The sequence below is a fragment of the Bidens hawaiensis genome, unplaced genomic scaffold (genome assembly GCF_021521415.1).
Source record: "Bidens hawaiensis isolate Kalapana, Puna unplaced genomic scaffold, B.hawaiensis_p1.1 tig00053279_1, whole genome shotgun sequence".
Classification (NCBI taxonomy): Eukaryota; Viridiplantae; Streptophyta; class Magnoliopsida; order Asterales; family Asteraceae; genus Bidens; species Bidens hawaiensis.
In genome coordinates, this window is record NW_027499605.1 from 53,579 (window position 1) to 71,163 (window position 17,585).

Genomic DNA, 17,585 nt, shown 5'->3' on the forward strand with positions numbered 1-17,585 from the left:
AGTTAATGAAATAATCTAGGATAGGAGTTTGTGGAGGCGCATGATTAAGGTTGGTATTAGATTTCGTGCCTTAGGAACTTAGCGTGTCTTATTATGTTGATGGCCTTTGTATGTTACCACTTGTTTTATGTGTCTATATGATGTATCATCTGTTCCTATAATATATATTTATCAATTTTCATTTATTAGTAGTTTACTATAGCTATATTGTAGCACTTTATTTTTTTGCAATATATATTTTTTGAGTGGCTATGTGTAATTTTAACTGAATTTTATCAACTGATATGGTATGCTGTAGCTGGGGTCTCACCGGAAACAATCTTTCTATTTCTGACCCTACCAGTAGTTTACCTATAGGTGGGATTTTACCTGGTATGGTTGTTTTGGCTGCCAAGTAAATGCCCCTATAGAACCCTGCATTCCGTTTGAGTATGGCCCTGTTTTTTTATTAAATGTTTATTAAGCAGAGAGGCTAAGTGAGTTTCAAGAATTTTTTAACTGGGTTTGAAAGTAAAGGGTTTTCAAATGGATTAACAAGCCAGTTATGTTAAACGTGTTGGATTTTATGGTCGGTTCGGGTCAAGTCAACGCGGGCCGACCCGATTGTGACCCGGTATGAGTTACACCGAGAACAATGAACCTTAAGCTCACTTAATCGTTAACTGGGCCGACACAATAAATTAGAAAGATTAGATGTTGGATTAGGCTTTGGTTTTGTAATTAGGCTTAAATCCCAATGGGTTTAAAATGGTTTAAACCCTATATTACTTTCTATATATATCTATACTATATATAATGCATGAAACATGGGAAATTAAGACACTAACATTTTAAGTAATTCATAACTTGTAATACCTTCTATAGCATGTAAGATAGGGACAAACTTGTCTATTAGAAAATATACATGAAAAAAGTTACAACATTGCCCCCTCATCTTTACTCAACTTTTGTAAATTTAAAAAATTATTACAACTTTGAACCTTCATCTTTACCTATGTATTCTTATTTTATTTTAATTGTAACCAACTTCCCACAACGATTTTTCAACGGCCGTAACTTTTTCATACGTTAATAATTTTTTTAAAAAAATTACACCATAAAAACGAGCATTTTATTGTCTTTAATTTGGGTATGGTATTGCTATAGTTTTTTTCAATTAAAAAAATTAACATGTTACATATTGCGTTCACAATTCAGTTTTAACGGTTTATAAGTTAAATAGTGAGCTAAACCGTTGGTTTGATTTTTTTTCATTGAAAACGAAAACTAAAGCGTCGAAAATTTAAATTGAATCGTTACTAATGGTTTGATTTCACGCATTGAGCTTCAATAATAAGTTTACAGTCCGGTCCAGTTTTATATGGCTTATTTTTGGTATAAACCGTAAACCGAACTGTTTTCTATTGTTTGAACATTCAGAAACCAGCGAATCAAAAGTGGCAATTGGTTTAAACGTTTTCAAGATTTCAAACGAACTTTGAACATCCTTAATTGTTACATGATTACGAGGATTTTGGTTTCCTGCAGCATCGCGCGGACACCCGTCTAGTATTAATGTATATATATTATTATTTTTTTAACCTAACCATAAAAAAAAACCCAAATCACCATGTCTACCATCATTGCTTTGCTGCTACAGTGTTCCGCAGCCCACCATCACCTTAACAGCCACCACCTGAGCGCCGCCACCATCAGTGCACCGCCGTCGCCGCTCCAGCTGTGTTGCTCGTTGCTGCCGTTTTTGCTGCAACTGTTGCCAAACAACTCAGCCCGGAACCTCCACCGCTCCCGGAATCTCGGTCCGATTGATTGTGTTGTTTCACTAGCTCGGTTCGTTAGATCTCTGTGTTCTTCCCGGTTGTGTTTAACCGTGGTATAATCCTTTATCTTTATCTATGGTTGTTGTTCGTTTAATCGTACTCGTATTAGTTGTAACCGGATCCAAGTTCGGGTTTCGGTTCATTGGTAGTTCGTATTATCCACTGAGTTTATTCGACTTGTTTTATATATTAATTGATTAATATTTACTTAAACGAATGAATATGTTAAAAACGGGCTAGATTTATTATTAACCGTTTTCTCCGAACCACCGTTGAAACCCAACAAAACGTTTTTGGACCATTCTTTTAGTCAATGACTCAAAGCCTAAAGCCTGTAAATTCATCAAATCGATTGAACTGTAATTGCAAAAACACAACAGTTCCACTAATTTTTCGTCATTGTCAATTAGGGCATAGGATTTTTAGTAATTAGGAAAAAGAACAAGTACAATAATTCCTTGGTAGTGAATTTGGTGATCGGAGGTGGTGATAGAGCAAAAATCAACCAAACAAGGGACCCGGTTTAAATTTAGTTGTTTGTTCGTTTTTTTTAATTAAATTTAAAATAAATAAAAAAAAAACAGAAAACACAAAAACTAGCATTTATTCTGTCTAAAAACCGTAAGTGTGAAGTTTGCAAAGTAGTTTGAGCATATGTGTAAATTTTCGGAATTGAATATCTGAAACGTATTGGGAAGATTTTGAACTTGTGGGTTTGCTTTTTCAGGAACAAATTAAGAGCTAAACAATGAGTTCTGTAAGTGAGAATATAGATGATAGGCTTAGCGTGTTGCCTGATGAGATTCTTTCGCACATACTCTCTTTAATGCCTACGAAATTTGCCGTGCGAACTAGCATTCTATCCAAAAGATGGAGGTACACTTGGACCTTGGTCACCAACCTTGATTTTGATGATACTCAAGGACCCCCTTACAATGCGAACATCTTTAAAAAATTTGTGAATCGGGTATTCAAGTTTTGCAAAACTTCTCATGTTAAATCGTTTCGATTACACATTTCTTATAATCAATATATGTGTCTGCGGTCAAGTGTATCAAACTGGATTGATAAAGCAATCGGGTTAACCGTTCGTGAGCTTGACATATGTGGTATCCAACATGAGTTACCTTTAAGCTTGTTCACCTGCAACACGCTGACCAACTTCAGATTAGATCTTAGTGACTGTGATTATCAATATCGGGAGTTTCCGTCTCAGATCTATCTTCCTTGCCTGAAAACTCTTGACATTGTTGGGTATTGCGGTCCTTTCATCCATGCAGATAAATTCATCCGTGGCTGCCCAGTGCTTGAAAGTTTATCTTTGGAAGTATCAAGCAATGATGAACAAGATTGCGTAATCAAAATCCCTACTTTGAAATGGCTGAAACTAGTATATAGTTCAGCTACCAACGTGTATAACAATAAAATTGTTTTACGTGTGCCTAAGCTTGAATACTTGTTTGTTGGTGGGATATTGTGCTCGTTTTTTGTAATGGAAGATGTGTCGTCTTTGGTTGGGGCATCAATTGCATGTTGGTCAAGTATAATTGATTATATGCCGGCTGATCTACTAAACAAAGTAAGAGGAGTTCAAACTCTTGCAATTGAAGATGTAAGTTCATTTTTTTCCTTAAATAATTGTATACATTAATTCTTGCACCAACTGTCACTTTCTTATAACTGACTTTCTTGTTCATTGTTGAAGTTCCCATTCGCTTCACCTCTGCCCGTCTTTCCAAACTTGAAGAAAGTGGAGTTAAACGGTGTATGGCAATTTGGACAAATCACTCAATTTCTTGAAAGTTGTCCTGAGTTGGAAACTTTTTGTATTGATTTTGTAGGTTGGAGGGGTGTCAAGGTTTGACCTAATTTAGTTTCTTAAGTTGTTTAATCGCTTTTGTTCTTATATAATATCGGGGTTACTTAACTTTTGTTTTGCTTGTGTTAAAAACAAAAGCCTGAGGAACTTGGTCAGGTTAAATTCGATCGAAAGTCAATTCCTGCTTGTCTGCTAACAAAACTTACGGCCATCAAGTTTTCAAAATGTGATGGGGATACATGGGATATGGAGTTTCTGGATTACATGCTGGGGAATGCACATGTTTTGAAGACAGTAACAGTATACGCTCAGGAAAACTTACTTATAGAAGAACACCCATTCTATGCACAGGTGCTTAAGATTCCAAGGGCTTCCCCACATTGTGAAATCCATTTTCGACGTTGGATATTGCCTCCACCTCAGGTAGTTGATTAGCTTTTGCTGCTTGCTAAATTATTAACACTAAAGTTAAATTTAAAAGATATAATACCAAGCACATAAAACGTTTTCTAACTTTGCTAATTGTGATAGTTTTTTTAACTAAGGTGTCATACATTATAGTTTTTATCAATATGGAGACTTGCGCTAATTCTACTCGCCCAGATGCAGCCGCGTGTCGAATTACTTTGTCGTGAAAACGATAAGTTAAAGACTGCGCGTAGCTTGGACGGGGCTCAGGTGCGATCGCTGCGGGAGGAGAACAAGAAGCTTGCCGCCACCGCTGCTGAGAAAGAGAAGGCCTTCAAGGATCTTGAGGCTGCAATCCAAGCCAGGCATGAGGCCCGTTCCAAGGCTACTCAAGTTGTTAATGAACAACTTAGGTTGGCTAAGGAAACGGCGTGTAATGCCACTGAAAGGGCCACAAAAGCTGAAGCCGTTGCTGAGCCTCTACGCGCTGAGAATGAAGAACTGAAAGCCAAACTGGAGAAGCTTCAGCAGGCTCATGAGGCTTTGGCTTTGGAGGATGCCAAGAAGCTACAGGAGCTCTTGGATCAGAAGGGTGTGCTTGGTCGCACTGAGCGCAAGCTTAAAAGCGTTGAGGAGGCTGCTGCCAAGAAAGTGTTGCTTGCCAACCTTAATAAGAATGAGGCCAAACGCGCACGCGATCAAGCTCAAGCTACCCTTCAAGAGTCCTTGTCCAATAAATATTGGCTTTTACGAGAAGCGTTGCCGCAGGTACGCATAGCTCAATTATTCTTTGCTTTTTGCTTTATACTTAGAAAAGTTTTTTTTTTTTTTTTGTGTGTAGGTTGTGCATCGGATTTTCGCGAACACATCCTATGATGATGCTATGAGTGCAGCCCTCAACGCTTCTCATGAGGATGGAGAGAAAGCTGGTTTCTTGCTTGGTCTAGGATTTGCAGAGAAAGGCATCCCGCCTTCCAAATTTCCTCTACACGATGTTGACACTGAAGCTGCCTATGACCAAGCTGTGAACCAGTATGCTGCTTTCTCTCATCCGGTTGTGGAGAAGGTTAATGAGGTTGCTGCTGCTGATGACGGGTTAGCTGTTCTCAAAGCTTTCCTCGAACCGCCGCAGCCGACTGATGGTGCGGGTTCAAGTGGGTTTGGAGGAAGTGGTCCCGAAGCCTAAATCTTCAGAATCCTCCAAGTTGTTAGGATAAATTTGTACTTTTTGTAGGCGGGTAGATACCTAGACATTTTGTAATGTTTGAACAGCTTTTAATGTGAATATAAATGTTTTGTTAACGCCTTGCCTTGTAAACATTATATGATTTGCTCATGCATATTTTAGTTTAACTTAGCAGTTTTCTAAGTGTTTTGAATAAGTTAACCTTTCGACGCGTGTCAGATAATAGGTTAATGTTCTGTTTCCTCTATCATGATTGTGCGGGTAGGACCGTCCTTTTCACTTAGTAGGATGACCAAACTTCATCTATGTCTGACCTGCGTGAAGGTTTTCCTCATCTTCCCCTTAGAAATTTTTACTGTTTTTGTGTTTATGCGGGTTGTGCCGCTTTCCACACGCAACGACTTACTTCCTCCCTCACTTATTTATGCGGTGAATACCGGCATATCAGTGTGGTCAGTTCATAAGTATAAAGGTAAGGCTATCAACATCAATGTGATAAGGAGAATCATTTCCATTAGAAGTGGCTCTAGGCCTGTTCGTTACAAGTTTGGAATTGATCTACATGTAGCATCTGCGTAATTGAGTTCCATTCCATGTTCTTGGGATGGGGGTGCCATCGAGCCTTTTGAGCCGGTATGCCCCCTTTCCCAGAACTTCTTTAATAATGTATGGCACTTCCCAGATCGGGGCCAGCTTTCCTGGGCGCTCCTGGTTCGAAGCCTCGTTGTTACGCAGTATGTAGTCTCTGACATTGAAGTTGCAGAGTTTCACCCGCGTGTTGTAGTACTTTTGCATTTGTCGCTTGTAGTTCTCTTCACGCGCTGCGGCTAAGTCTTTTCGCTCTTCGGTTAGCATAAGGTCTAACCGTCTTTCCGCATCATTGTCTTCTGGTTGAGTTATGACTCTTGGTGAGGGTAGACCAATCTCGATTGGAACCATGGCTTCAGTGCCATAGGTGAGGCTGAACGGGGTTTCGCCCGTGCTTGCTTTTTTCAGCGTTCTGTTTGCCCAAAGGACATGTCGAACTTCGTCCACCCAGCCGGATCTATGCTCCAAGAGTCTTTTCTTTATGCCGTCGACGATGCTCTTGTTTGCTCTTTCCACCTCACCATTACCCTGCGGGTGTGCCACTGAGCAAAGGTGTGGGTGATTTGAAGCTCTTTCAGCCACTTTTGTAGCTTTTGGTCAGCAAAGTTGGTGCCGTTATCGCTCACCAAATTCTGTGAAAGTCCAAAACGACAAATAATAAATTCCCAAATAAATTTTTTGATATGTTTTGCGGTTGTTTGGGCTAGGGGTTTTGCTTCTATCCACTTGGTGAAGTAGTCGATGGCTACCACTAGGAACTGAACGTTCCCTGCTGCTGTGGGAAATGGGCCCGTCACATCGATGGCCCACTTCTGGAATGGCCATGAAGAAGTGACTGGAACAAGTTCGTTCTTCGGGCGATGCGTGTTGGATGCGTAGAGCTGGCAGGACCTACATTTTCTGATGTAGGCCAGCGCATCCGTGTGCATCCCCGACCAAAAGTATCCCGCGTTGTTTAGCTTAGCTACAACTGCGCGTGGACCTGCGTGTATCCCACAGATGCCTTCGTGTACTTCCGTTAGGAGGTAGTCGGCATCTTGGTCGTCAACGCATCTGAGGAGTGGGCCAAGAAAATTACGCCTGTAAAGTATGTCATCAACGAGTTGATAGTTTAGTGATTGCCTGTGTCTTTGACTCTCGTAGTACAACCGTCGCAAGGTAATTTATGATTGGTGTCATCCATGTTTCCGTACCGGTTTGGATGACACAAATTTCCTTGTGCGGGACTGATGGTGCTCCAAGGAGTTCAACGCAGATGTCCTTTCCCAAGTGGGTGAAAGCTAACGATGCAAGCTTGCTTAACGCATCCGCAGATTTGTTTTCGCTTCGCTTGATGTGCACAACTTTGCAATCGTTGAAATCGCGCATAAGGGTTTTTGCTTGTGCGAGGTACAGGGCCATTGTGTCGTTCACGGCTGTGTACGTCCCGTTTATCTGGTTGGCTACTAGCATGGAATCCACGTGGGCTTCCAAGTTTTTCACCCCATCTTACGCGCAATTCTTAATCCGGCCAAGAATGCTTCGTACTCCGCTTCGTTATTCGTACTTGGGAAATCCTGCCGGTATTCTTGGCCTGATGGGTTAGTTAGTTTCAACCCTGCGCCTGAACCTTCGTTGTTGGCTGCTCCATCAGTATAGAGTCGCCAGACATCGTTAATGTATTGTGCTGGAGAGGGTTGAGCCTCTTCCTGGCACTCTTTTTCCCGCAAAGCGGGGACTTCTGCAATAAAGTCGGCCAAGACCTGGCCTTTTATGGCTGGTCTTGGCTTGTACTTTATCGCGTATTCTCCCAACTCAATTGCCCATTTGGCTAAGCGCCCTGACAACTCGGGTTTGCTTAGAACGTTTGCAAGTTTGAAGTTGGTGAGAATGGTGATTGGGTGGCCTTGGAAATATCGTCTTAGCCTGCGTGAAGCCTGTACAAGCGCTAAGACTAATTTTTCCAGGGTGGAGTACCAAGTTTCCACGTCTGTTAAGACGCGGCTTACATAGTAGATGGGCATCTGGATGCCTTTTCGTTCTACTAGTAAGACTGCCCCGGTTGCTCTGTCTGTGGCGGAGAGGTAGAGAATTAATTCCTCCCCCCACTTCTGGTGCTGTGAGCGTTGGGAGTTCGATCAAGCGTGACCGAATCTCTTGAAAAGCTGTTTCCGCTTCTGGTGTCCAGCGGAAGTGCGTTTTCTTCAAGCAATTTCTCAATGTTGACACGAATGGGAACGACCTATCCGCATGGTTTGCCAAAAAGCGGTTAAGTGCGACTAGTCATCCATTCAGTGTCTGAGCCTGTTTGATGGTAGCAGGTGATTCCATTTTCATAATGGCTTCGACCTTTTCAGGGTTCGCTTTGAAGCCATCTTTGGTAACGATGACACTTAAGAACTTCCCTTCTTCCATCCCAAAGGAACACTTGCTCGGGTTGAGCTTCATGTTTATCTTTCTGAGCGTGTTGAAAGTTTCTTCGATGTCTTTTAACATCGCCTCTGGCTCGAGGCTTTTGATGACCAAGTCATCCATGTAAACTTCCAAGTTCCTCCCGATTTGGGCATAAAACTCTTTGTCCATCAGGCGTTGGTATGTGGATCCGGCATTCTTTAGTCCGAATGGCATCATTTGGTAACAAAATGTGCCATCGGGCGTCCCAAATGCGGTTTTATCCTGATCGTCAACAGCCATGTGGATTTGAAGGTACCCTTTATACGCATCAAGGAAACATTTAAGGCGAAACGGTGCTAATGAATCTACCTTAAGGTCAATTTCGGGTAACGGGTAACAATCCTTGGGGCATGCTTTGTTTAGGTCTTTAAAATCTATCCACATGCGCCATTTTTTGTTGGATTTTGGTACCATGACGGGATTTGCAACCCATGTTTGATATTTACTAACGCGTACGATGTCTGCGTCAAGGAGTTCCTTGACTTGGGTTCTACACGCGTTAGCCTGCTCAGCACCCATTACGCGACGCTTTTGTATGACCTGTGTAAACGCCGGGTCACACTTGAGCTTATGCTCAGCCTTACTTCGAGGTACACCAGTCATGTCAGCTGGTGTCCACGAGAAGATGTCGGCATTTTTTTGCAACAAGCGTCTGAGTAAGGTGCGTGTGGGATTAGTGATCGTTGGGCCAATGGTAACATCCTGGTTAGGGTATTTGCCATTGAAGGCCCATTCTTCTGGCTCAGAGATGGTTGGTTTAGCCATTTTTGGTTTGGGTTTAGATGAGACGGATGCGATGCATACCTGGGGAATGCCCGTGATCATCGCGATTCCCTCAGCTGTTGGCCATCCCATCATACCATGGACCAAAGACACCACAACATTAAATCTTGCCATCCCGTCTCTCCCGAAGAGAATGTCGTATGTGTGGTGTGGCTTCCTCATTACAACGAAGTCCACGTCTTCCGTGCGGGAGTACTTCCCGTCCGTGAGAGTGACGGGGAAAGATAAGATTCCCAAGGGGATGTTTGTGCTGCCGTCGAACCCTTCCATCGAGGCATAAATTGTTTCTAGGCGTTCCTTGTCTTCGTCGTCTAGCTTGTCGAAGAACTGCCTATACATGACCGTTGAGGAACAGCAAGGGTGCAGGAGGTGATGTAGTGCCCTAGCTGGCTTTTGATGACTATGGGGCCTTCTTTGTTGGGCCCACTGGCACACGCGGGAAGCGCACTTCTGCTTCCTTCCACGCACTTGGCTCTGTTGTTCGTCGTTTTCTTCCGCTGATGTTGCCATGAACCATGTGAATGCTGATGTCGACGGGCTTCCTTCCATTGCCCTTGTACCGATTGTCTTTCCTCCCTCCGTTCTTGATTGACGACACGAGGTGTGTGAGTTTCCCATCCTTGACGAATGTTTCGACGACATCCTTCAAGGATGTGTATTCCTCAGTGGTGTGGCCTTTTGTCCCGTGGAAGTCACAGGATTTGCTCTGATCAGCGTTTTGACGCTGTCGGATTATTGGAACCTTTGGCCATGGGAGCCTCTCGGTGGAAAATATCTCGGTGACGCTTTTGGTGAGTGGCGTCCATCTGGGATTCCGGTTCGACGAGTGCATGTTGTCCCTTCTGCCTAAGAGAGGGCGAGAGCTGGATGAGGTGTCAAAGTTTATCCTTGACTGCCAAATACCAAGCTTCCTCTTTTTATTTTGTCGGGCGGTACGGACGTTATTTTCTCTTGTTCTCTGCGTGTAGAGGTTTGTGCTCTGGGGAAGATTTCTTCCCAGTTGCTTCTCCGTTTCGGCAAAGCGTTTGGCTGCCGTCATGATGGCATCCCACGTGGATGGCATGCCGTCTTTACCTGTCAACGTGCGGATAAGCTCTGGGTACTCAGCGCCCTGGATGAAAGCGGCGCGAACAAGATCTTCGCTAATAGTGCCCAGACTTAGCTTCTTTGAGTTGAAGCGAGTGATGAAGTCTAGCAAAGATTCGTCTTCTTCCCGGATGCAGTTGAGGATCGTCCATTGCTCTTCAGTATATTTTCTTTGTTGACTGAAGTGCTGGCTGAACTTGTGCTGGAAGTCTGCCCAATCATAGATGTGGTGGACCGGTAGACGATCAAACCACGCTCTGGCTGCCCCGACGAGCGTCATCTGGAACATGTAACACCATGTGGGTTCCGTCCAATTACTGACGGTTGCCCCCGCTATAAATCTGTTCAAGTGATCGTCCGGGTCAGATATGCCATCGTAAGTGCCTATGTTGGACATCTGTTTGGCACTCTTTGGAGCGATTGCTTCCGCAATGTCCCTTGCAAATTTGGACGTTCCCGCATTCGCAACAGTTGGTCTGAAAGTTTTGGAGAAGTCACATGGGTTTCCTCCCGTGTTCTTTGGTTTGAAGGTTCCCTCGAAATTTCTTCTCGAGTGGAAGTCTGCTTCTTTACGCTTCCCTTTCGCCTTATGACGAGGGTTTGCGTCACTGTCAGATTCTTCCCAATCTTCATCATCCAAATGCTCGCAATCATTGCTCATGTTGAGCTATTGTCGAGTGCTTCCGAATTCGTCATTGGCCTGTTGGAGTGAACGTAAACGTTCGTCCAACTCGGCTTGGAATTCTTTCTGACGTGCTTCCGCCCAAGCTTTAACTTGTTCTGGTGTTTGTCGCTGAAGTCTCATCTGTTGTTTCCCCAACTGGGTATCAATGAATCCCAGGAGAGGATTGATTACTGCACTTGCCCCGGCTTGGGTAACCGGGGTAGTATTCGTAACAACCGTGTATTCACCGGTTGTCCCCCTAGTAGCTGGGGTTGTGGTTACCGGAGTTTCTTGGTCACTCGGTGGCTTTGGCATCGGAGTAACCTTAACCATCTTTCCAGAAGTTTGAAAAAACTGAGAAAAAGAATTAGTTTTAACTTAATGCACGGATGGCGCCAATGAAGAAACACTAAATGACCCCGGCAGATTAAGGATAATCTTAGGGTAAATAGATGTTTCCCCACGAGGGTTAAGTCCGGCAAAGATGGTTATTCTTCTCAACCTGCAAAATAGACACCGTAAGCTCGTCACTGAGAAGGGGGGGGGGGTTCCTCCTTGTGACCACCCTCCGGCATGAGAATTAGACTAGGTTGCTCTGAATATAAGTGTATATAGAGAGAAATAGCTAGAGAGAAGATGATGATACCGTTCCAAGGTGTTGGAGTATTTATAGCCGAAGGTAGGTTTCCAAGCAGGTACGGCCAGCTGTATAATATTCTTTTTCCACCAACTACGGGCTACGTTCGTGCCACGATGGGAGTTGGTGGGTAGACAGCGGCTGATAGTGACATTTTGTACTGGAGCGTGCTCCTCCTCGTACTATTGTCAGTGAGCTGTCACCCTGTGATTGGTTCATGGGCTGCTTTTGTCAGATCTTGTCTATTTGTCCATACCTTGGTAGGTATAGTACAAAAGATCTTCTGGAAGCGTACGGACTGGCTCTTTTTTTTTTTGGTAGGAACCTGAATACGAGGACCCTTATGAAGCATATGCATTTTAATTGCTTGAACCCGTAGCCTTCGTTGAGTTCGTTTTCACCTTTGGAAGTCTTGATGCAAATCGATTAGGATGAGCTATAAAAGACCAAGAATTCTGCAGCTGTTCAAGATTCAAATTGTTTGCATCTATGGTAATTTTTTTTATGCAAACTTTGGAATCTACAATGCATCTAGTTGATTTTTTTGAATTTTGATGTAGAATTGGTATGCATCTAGTTTTGTGCCTGCGGTTTTAGTTTATAATGTTGCTTGATTCAAACATGCACTCCCATTTGATTCTTTAAATTTTGTGAATGATGCTTTGGGCTGTTTTGGCGTTGGTATTTTGAAAGTGGAATGTGTCTTGCACTCTTTGTAGGTATCTGTTTGTAGCTTGCATCCCTTCAAATTTGTTCCAACTACGGTGGGGTGTATTCTCATGGATGCAGCATTTTTAATAGATGTGTTTTATTTATGCGTTTGCTTGGTATGTAATTTGAAATTATAATGTGAACTAATTACTCAAACTTCATGTTAAGTAGTTTAACATTCCCTCTTAAAAGCATACAACCAAAAGAATTTGAATCTCTCACTTATGACCGTTACATCCACTGCCTTGCTGTTGCTCCGCATCGCTCCTGCCATTATTTTCACCATTACCATTGGCTTCATATCTTTTAGATGGATTCCAAATTTTTTTTTACAAATTTTAATCTTGTCTTCTCATCGTTTTCACCATTGTTGTCACCGCTACGGTCACCTCCAAAAATCTTTTACAAATTTCAATTGTCAAATCTCTTTTATTAAAATTCAATTTATTTAACAAATTCTAAGTACGTTTAAACTAGGAGTCTGTGACACTTAACTCCATTAGCAAATGTCATAACTCATCCATCGGTTTTATTATCAAATTTTTGCATTTATCTTTTGAGTAGCTATGTATGTCTGTCTGCAACGTTGCACCCCATTCCTTTAACATGTAGGCCTAATCAACATGTCACATCAACTTTCTATTAGTTCCTCTCACAAACTCAATTTTACCCTCAATAGTAGCATACTCAACCTTTCCACATGCAACCTATTTTATGCCCATTAAAAATTAATGGTGTGAGCTGGGAAAAAAAGAATTAACAAAAAGATGGTAGTCCCCACAATGCATTTCTTCCAACGGCGGCATGTGGGATGTTCGCCTTTGCGTTTGTCACGGGCAGCTAGAAGAATCTAGCATCAAAGACCGTCTTATTATGTTGAATAATTGTTAATAAGAATCTTGAAGACCGTTCTCTTTTAAAATAAAAGAAATATGGTTTGATTTATTTGAAATGGGAGGATTTTGTTGTAGCGATATGATATGAGAGAATGAGAAGTTGTGTAAACTTTCTGATCAATATTATTATTATTTGGTTTTGCTATGATTTTATTTGGTAAACAGTTTAAATTTTATGGAGGCCTAAAGATGATGTTTTTTCTATTAAATTCTTGCAAATTCATCCATAATCTCTAATTTTTTGGGATTATCTTGTCAAGCAAATCTTGAACTTTGGTATGTTGGTTATTTAAATAAGGTAAGATCCTCAAACTAATTACTTTTAAAACCCAAACCTAGTTGCTTTTCGTAGGTTCAAATTCCTTCTAGATCTCAGCACAAATATTGATTTTAGTAACAAATCTAACCACAAAACACGTGTTGAATAGGTGATTTATCAAATGAAGATGTAAACAAAGAAGAGAATGAAGCCTAACAATTAGCTTGAAACTTCAAATCCATTAATTAATTCCTACAAAATGATTATAAACCAGCTTCTCTTGAAATACAGATCGCTCAAAACCCTAAAAATTATCTAAAAACACACATTTCAAGCAATTTCAAGCTTAAAATGCCAGAAAATGATTGCCTATTTATAGGCACCATAGACAGTCGTTAGTAATCATAGTCGGTTGTTAAGAGTTGACTGATAACTTAGACAGTCACCAACAACAACCGGCTTAAATTTAAAATGTAGCGGTTTATCTAGATCTAACACTTTTTTTATGCATGACATATCAAATTTCTCGACGCCCAGAACGTATAATAAAATTGAGACCTTAAAAGAAAATTGCTTTTAATTTTATGATACCTAAATCATTTATATAAATATAGACAGTTAGACACAAATCCCATCATCTCAGTTCAGTATCCAACAATCCCAAAGCCCATATTATTATTATTATTATTATTATTATTATAATATAGTTTAAACATCCGGGCCTTTTTTTGTTTCGAAAATTTAGGGCAGTGCAAAAAGTAAGAAATCAAAGGAACAAGTGATGGCAGTCAGAAATGAAATGAAGGTGATTTGACACCCTTTGATTCTTGTTCAGATGTTTGCAAATTTTAGTTGTGTTTTATTCGACTGTTGTAAGTTAATCAACAAAACCCTTGCAAATCTTTCTTGTATAATAATATAATATATTAATTGTATTTAAACTGAAGCGTAGTTTACCACTAAAAATGTGTCACAAAAATGATTTTGGAAAATGCCTGTCATATTATATCTATTAAAAGATTAAAATTTCATTTAAAAAAAAGCAACAACATGAAATTATAATTCATGAAAACTGCATAAAAATGTGATTTATTTGGTCAAATTTTTTATTTCGGATGCTCTCAAATTTCAAGTCAAGGTAGGAAAAAAGGTCAACAAGGCTCTATCATTTCTCATTCTTGGTACTTAACGGCGGGACAAAGAGATGAAGGGACAAGACTGGGAAGAAGCAATAGGAAGACGAAGACGCAAAGAAAGAACTACGTAGATTGGCAGCCACACACAAAAGATTCTTGGAAGATGATCCCTCTATCACAAACTTTCTGGTCTCAAATCTACCAGAAGAATGCATGCTTGCGGACGTATGGAATGAGTTGAAGATTTTTGGAAGACGTCTTTTTACCGAAAAAAAAGAGATAAACTCGGTAACCAACCGCTTTGCTTTCATCAGGTACTCTGATGCTAAGGTGGAGGTTAATTTTGCAAAATACAATCGGGCTGGAAAGTCAACTACGGCATCCTCTGAACAAGAATCCATTACCAACCCAATCAACACCCCCACTCCTATAACTTAGACTCAGATTACTCTTTCAAGGAAGCTGTCGTAGGAAGACCCTCCTCAAACCAAAAATCAATCAATCTTGGGGAACTCAACACCTGTGCGTTCATGGTTCTGGAAAATCACTGTCTAATTGGTGAAACAAGAGACATTACCATCCTTTGCAACTTGAAATCCATATTGGGCCCAGATCACCATCCCATTTCTCTAGCCCCTCGGGTGAATCTCGGCCAAACAAAAGGACCCGTACCCACTTCGATAATCTTAATCTCCCTGACCTCAATTTCTCATTCCCGACCCCTCGAGCACACAACCTGATCATAATGTGGTTGATATTGACAGTTGAAGTAGGACACGGTGTGGGTTTCGTTCCTCAGGTAAGGAATATTATTATTAATGATGATAATGGTGTGGTGTTTCCCCAATGAATTTCCTCTCTTTAAATATTCGCGGAATTGGCTGTGACCTTAAAGCCAATTGGGTTAGATCGATGAAAAAACAGTATAAAATCTATCCAAGAAACTCAATTTTCGGATTTTAACATGTTTTGGGATTGAACATGTTTCGATTATTTGGCTGTAAACTCTTCTGGCAGATCTGGTGGTATTCTAAGATACTGTTCATGTACTAAATGTCTATGCACCCCATGACCCGGGCAGAAAGAAACGCCTATGGGATGAGATTTTGACACTCAAACTTGATAAAGTGGGCACATGGATATTACTTGGTGATCAACGACTCAACTCTGAATTTAATCCGGCCAGCTCTAGTGCCTTTAATGACCTCATTTATAACGGGGATTTGACGGAATACAATATTGGGGGTAGGAAATACTTGTGTGCTCTAACTTTATGCAGCTTTGGCCTCTTGCTGTCCTCACTGCTTTACCTCTCCATCTCTCAGATCATTGCCTGCTAATACTTCACCTTAACCCCGGATGACAAATGGGGACCAATCCCATTCAAATGTTTCAACTCTTGGCTTGATAAACGAGTCTGTGATTAAAGCCATCTCTTTGGTCAACTTGGATGGACCAGCTGACAAGAGACTAGCGGCGAAATTGAAGGCAATCAAAAAGGAGGTTCAAAAATGGAAAGCGCAATCCTGTGACCAGTACTCTGCCCAATTAATTCATGAACTCTTAGAACTGGATCTTAAGGCAGAATCGGCTCCACTATCCGTTAATGAAATTGATCTGAGAGCAAAGGTTAAAAAGGATATCTTGGAGATTGAAAATCTGAAACTTAAAGACATGAAGCAAAAAGCGCGCATCAAATGGGCCATTGATGGGGATGAAAATTCATGTTTCTTTCATGGAATAACAACAACCTGTCCACTAATCGTATAAAAGGACTTCTGATCAACAATGAATGGTGTACCCGACCCAAAGACAGTTAAAGATGACATCTTTAACTTTTATTCTGAAAAATTCAAGGAACCCATGGACACCCGGCCAAAATTCTTGAACTCGTCTTTTAAAAAATTTCTGATGCTGACAGTGCTTTTCTTATAGCCCCATTCTCTTCGGAGGAGATCAAATTGGCCGTCTGGGATTGTGGCAATGACAAGGCTCCTGGGCCCGACGGTTTAATTTTCTATTTATCAAATCTTACTGGTAACTTAATGAATTGCAATTCGGGCTCCCTCCCATTTAAATACCTCGGCCTCCAAGTAGGTGCAAATATGAACCGAATTCGAAGTTGGCAGCCTTCCTATCAAACCGCAACATCCATGATGGACCTCTTATCGTTAATGAAGTAATCTCCTGGGAAAAAAAACACAATCAGAAAGTTATGCTTTTCAAATTGGACATTGAGAAAGCTTTTGATACTCTTAATTGGGAATTTATTGACTCGATTCTAGAACAAATGTCATTCCCGGATATGTGGCGCATGTGGATTAAAGGATGCTTATCTTCTGCCCGTGCTTCAGTGTTAATCAATGGGAGTCCAACATCTTAATTCCAATGCTTCCGTGGGGTCAGACAGGGAGACCCTCTCTCCCCCTTCATCTTCATCATTGCCATGGAAGCCTTACTATTGCTCTCAAGGACCGCTGCTTCCCTTGGCATTTTCCATGGTTTTCAAAGCCCCAATGACGGACCTTACCTTACCCATCTCCTGTACGCTGATGATGCCTTAATTATTGGTGACTGGTCATCCTCAAATGCATCAAACATCATGCGTATCATGAGATGTTTCTTTCTGGAATCTGGGCTCAAGATAAACTTTCAAAAAAGTACCCTCTTTGGAATAAAAGTCGGTGATAATGAAATTTTCTGATATGTGTAACTTAATGAATTGCAATTCGGGCTCCCTCCCATTTAAATACCTCGGCCTCCAAGTAGGTGCAAATATGAACCGAATTCGAAGTTGGCAACCGGTTATTGATGTATTTGAATCCCGACTTTCTCTTTGGAAGGCTAAAACATTATCGATTGGCGGGCGTGTGACTTTGTTAAAATCAGTATTGGATAGTTTACCTATTTACTACTTTTCCCTCTTCAAGGCCCCCGTTGGAGGCATTGAAACCCTCGAAAAGCTCCGGCGTAGATTTTTATGGGGTGGGCATGGGGATCAGCATAAAATAAGCTGGGTCGCTTGGAACCGTGTAATTCTCCCAAAAGACAAAGGCGGACTCGGCTTTGGGGTGATGTAGTTTAGCTCCCTACATGTGTGATATATAGTTTATAAAATTATTACAGAACCCGTTTATAAGAATTTGAAAAGATTGATTT

At 41.3% G+C, this 17,585-nt stretch overlaps 1 protein-coding gene across 1 annotated transcript; it reads left to right on the forward strand.

The window, feature by feature from the left end:
* Positions 1-2,423: 2,423 nt before the first annotated feature.
* LOC143600071 (putative F-box/FBD/LRR-repeat protein At2g05300) lies at positions 2,424-11,971 on the forward strand. Its single transcript, XM_077077859.1, has 4 exons — positions 2,424-3,432; positions 3,526-3,678; positions 3,778-4,062; positions 11,746-11,971. The coding sequence occupies exons 1-4, from the start codon at positions 2,569-2,571 to the stop codon at positions 11,785-11,787; spliced, it is 1,344 nt and encodes a 447-aa protein (XP_076933974.1). The 5' UTR covers positions 2,424-2,568; the 3' UTR covers positions 11,788-11,971.
* The last annotated feature ends 5,614 nt before the right edge of the window (positions 11,972-17,585 follow it).